This window comes from Camelina sativa, chromosome 7 (genome assembly GCF_000633955.1).
Source record: "Camelina sativa cultivar DH55 chromosome 7, Cs, whole genome shotgun sequence".
NCBI lineage: Eukaryota > Viridiplantae > Streptophyta > Magnoliopsida > Brassicales > Brassicaceae > Camelina > Camelina sativa.
In genome coordinates, this window is record NC_025691.1 from 1535401 (window position 1) to 1537625 (window position 2225).

The 2225-nt window shown below is 44.7% G+C and overlaps 1 protein-coding gene across 1 annotated transcript in view; it reads left to right on the forward strand.

Annotated features, from left to right (window-relative positions):
• Positions 1 to 1083, forward strand: part of LOC104704168 (fasciclin-like arabinogalactan protein 10) — an 8031-nt gene extending 6948 nt beyond the window's left edge. Inside the window, exon 2 of the mRNA XM_019227353.1 lies at positions 1 to 1083. This exon is cut by the window's left edge and continues 1 nt beyond it. Coding sequence (XP_019082898.1) covers positions 1 to 840 — 840 coding nt within the window. The 3' untranslated portion in view covers positions 841 to 1083.

The following is a 2225-nucleotide window of genomic DNA, read 5'->3' on the forward strand; positions in this document are numbered from 1 at the left end:
TCCAAGCTCGACTCATCCTACACCAAGTCCGTTAAACAAATCCCTTACAACATCTCCGTCCTCGAAATCAACGCTCCGATCATCGCTCCCGGAATCTTAACCGCACCTTCTCCTTCTTCCGGCGGACTCAGCAACATCACCGGACTTCTCGAGAAAGCAGGTTGTAAAACCTTCGCGGGTTTGCTCGTTTCGAGTGGTGTACTCAAAACATACGTATCCACCGTTGAAAAAGGCTTGACTGTTTTTGCACCGTCCGATGAAGCTTTTAAAGCGAAAGGTGTACCAGATCTGACGAAGCTCACGCAAGCTGAGGTGGTCTCGCTCCTAGAGTATCACGCCCTCGCTGAGTACAAACCTAAAGGCTCATTAAAGACTAACAAAGACGCTATCTCCACGTTAGCCACTAACGGCGCCGGTAAATACGATTTAACGACGTCAACTTCCGGCGACGAGGTTATCCTTCACACCGGCGTTGGTCCGTCGAGACTCGCCGACACGGTCGTCGATGAGACACCAGTCGTGATATTCACGGTGGATAATGTGCTTCTCCCCACTGAGCTTTTCGGAAAATCTCCATCTTCGGCGCCGGCACCGGAACCGGAACCGGTGAGTGCACCGACACCGTCTCCGGCTAAGTCACCGTCTCCATTGGAAGCACCAACTCCAGCCGCAGCTTCTCCGCCGGCACCTCCGGTGGATGAATATTCGCCGGAAGGAGCTCCGTCAGACTCGCCGACAAGTTCAGAGGATAGTAATGCGAAAAACGCGGCGTTTCACGTGAAGGCTCCTCCTGCGCTGTTGTTCACCGCATTGGTTGCCGCCACATCTTTCTTGTTATAAAAACCCTTCACAACTTCGCGTAATTTCGGAGAGTGCCACTCTCTTCTTTTTTAGTTTTCGTTCGACGAGTTTATTTATTTTTGTGATTCTTTTTGTCAAGACTGGGATTACAGAGTAATAGTAGTAAGGGTTTTAAGTTAAAAAATCATTTTTAGTTTTTAATTTAGACTTGGATGATTGTTTTTGTGTTTGTTTTTGTTTTGGTTTGTAGTACTGTTGAAACCTGAGATCTCTAATTAACTAGTTTTGGTGTTTGTTGGTCTCAGATAAAACTCACACAAAACCTGAATACTTCGATACTTTATTTGACAGAGATTGCAGACTTTAAATAGCCAAAGTAACAACAAAAGAAACGAAACTTACGGAAGCAAACTAAGAAACCGAAATATTTGAACAACTACTAACTACTCCTACAGACCACGAGCTTATTCGAACTGAAACAAACAACCAAAGACTAATTCAAACCCAACAATGCCTCTCCTAAACTGAAAACAGTAAAATTCAGTTTATTCCAACTTGTGTTCGCAAACTCCCAGCTTCTCCCTCAGCTTGGCAAAGAGTTCCAATCTCAAAGGCTTAGTTAGAATGTCTGCTACCTGATCATCTGTTCCGCAATGCTCTAGCTGAACAACTCCTTCCCTTGTAAGATCCCTTAAGAAATGAAACCGGACATCGATGTGTTTACTTCGACCATGGAGCACTGGGTTTTTTGATAACTTGATAGTCGAACTGTTATCACACAAAACCGTTGTGCTCCTTACTTGCTCTAGTCCAAACTCCTCCAGAATTCTTCTCATCCAAACACATTGACACGTGCAGAATGCAGCAGCCACAAATTCTGCTTCTGTTGTTGATAACGTCACCACTGGTTGTTTCTTGGATGCCCAAGCTACAGCTCCTCCACTCAAAATAAAAGCATACCCACTCGTACTCCTCATATCATCCACATCTCCAGCATAGTCATTGTCCGTATAGACAGTTAACACTTCACCACCTCCTCTCCTATAAAGCAGACCAAAAGACAGCGTACCTTTTAAGTATTTGAGCACTCGTTTTGCACCCTGCAAGTGTTGTTCGGTTGGAGCACTCATATATCTACTCAACAAGCAGACCACAAACATGAGATCTGGTCTGGTTGAAGTAATATACATTAAACTTCCCACCAGCTGCTTGTAAAGCGTTTCATCCACTTTGCTTCCCTCACCATCCTTTGAGAGCTTTGTTCCCGGAACAATTGGATTCTTGACAGCATTACCACACAGCAAATTGAATCGCTCCAGAATCTCTCCCGCATACTTGCTTTGATGAATAAAAATCCCGTCTGCATCTTGTACCACTTCGACACCAAGAAAGTACTTCATTCGACCCAGATCAGTCATATCAAA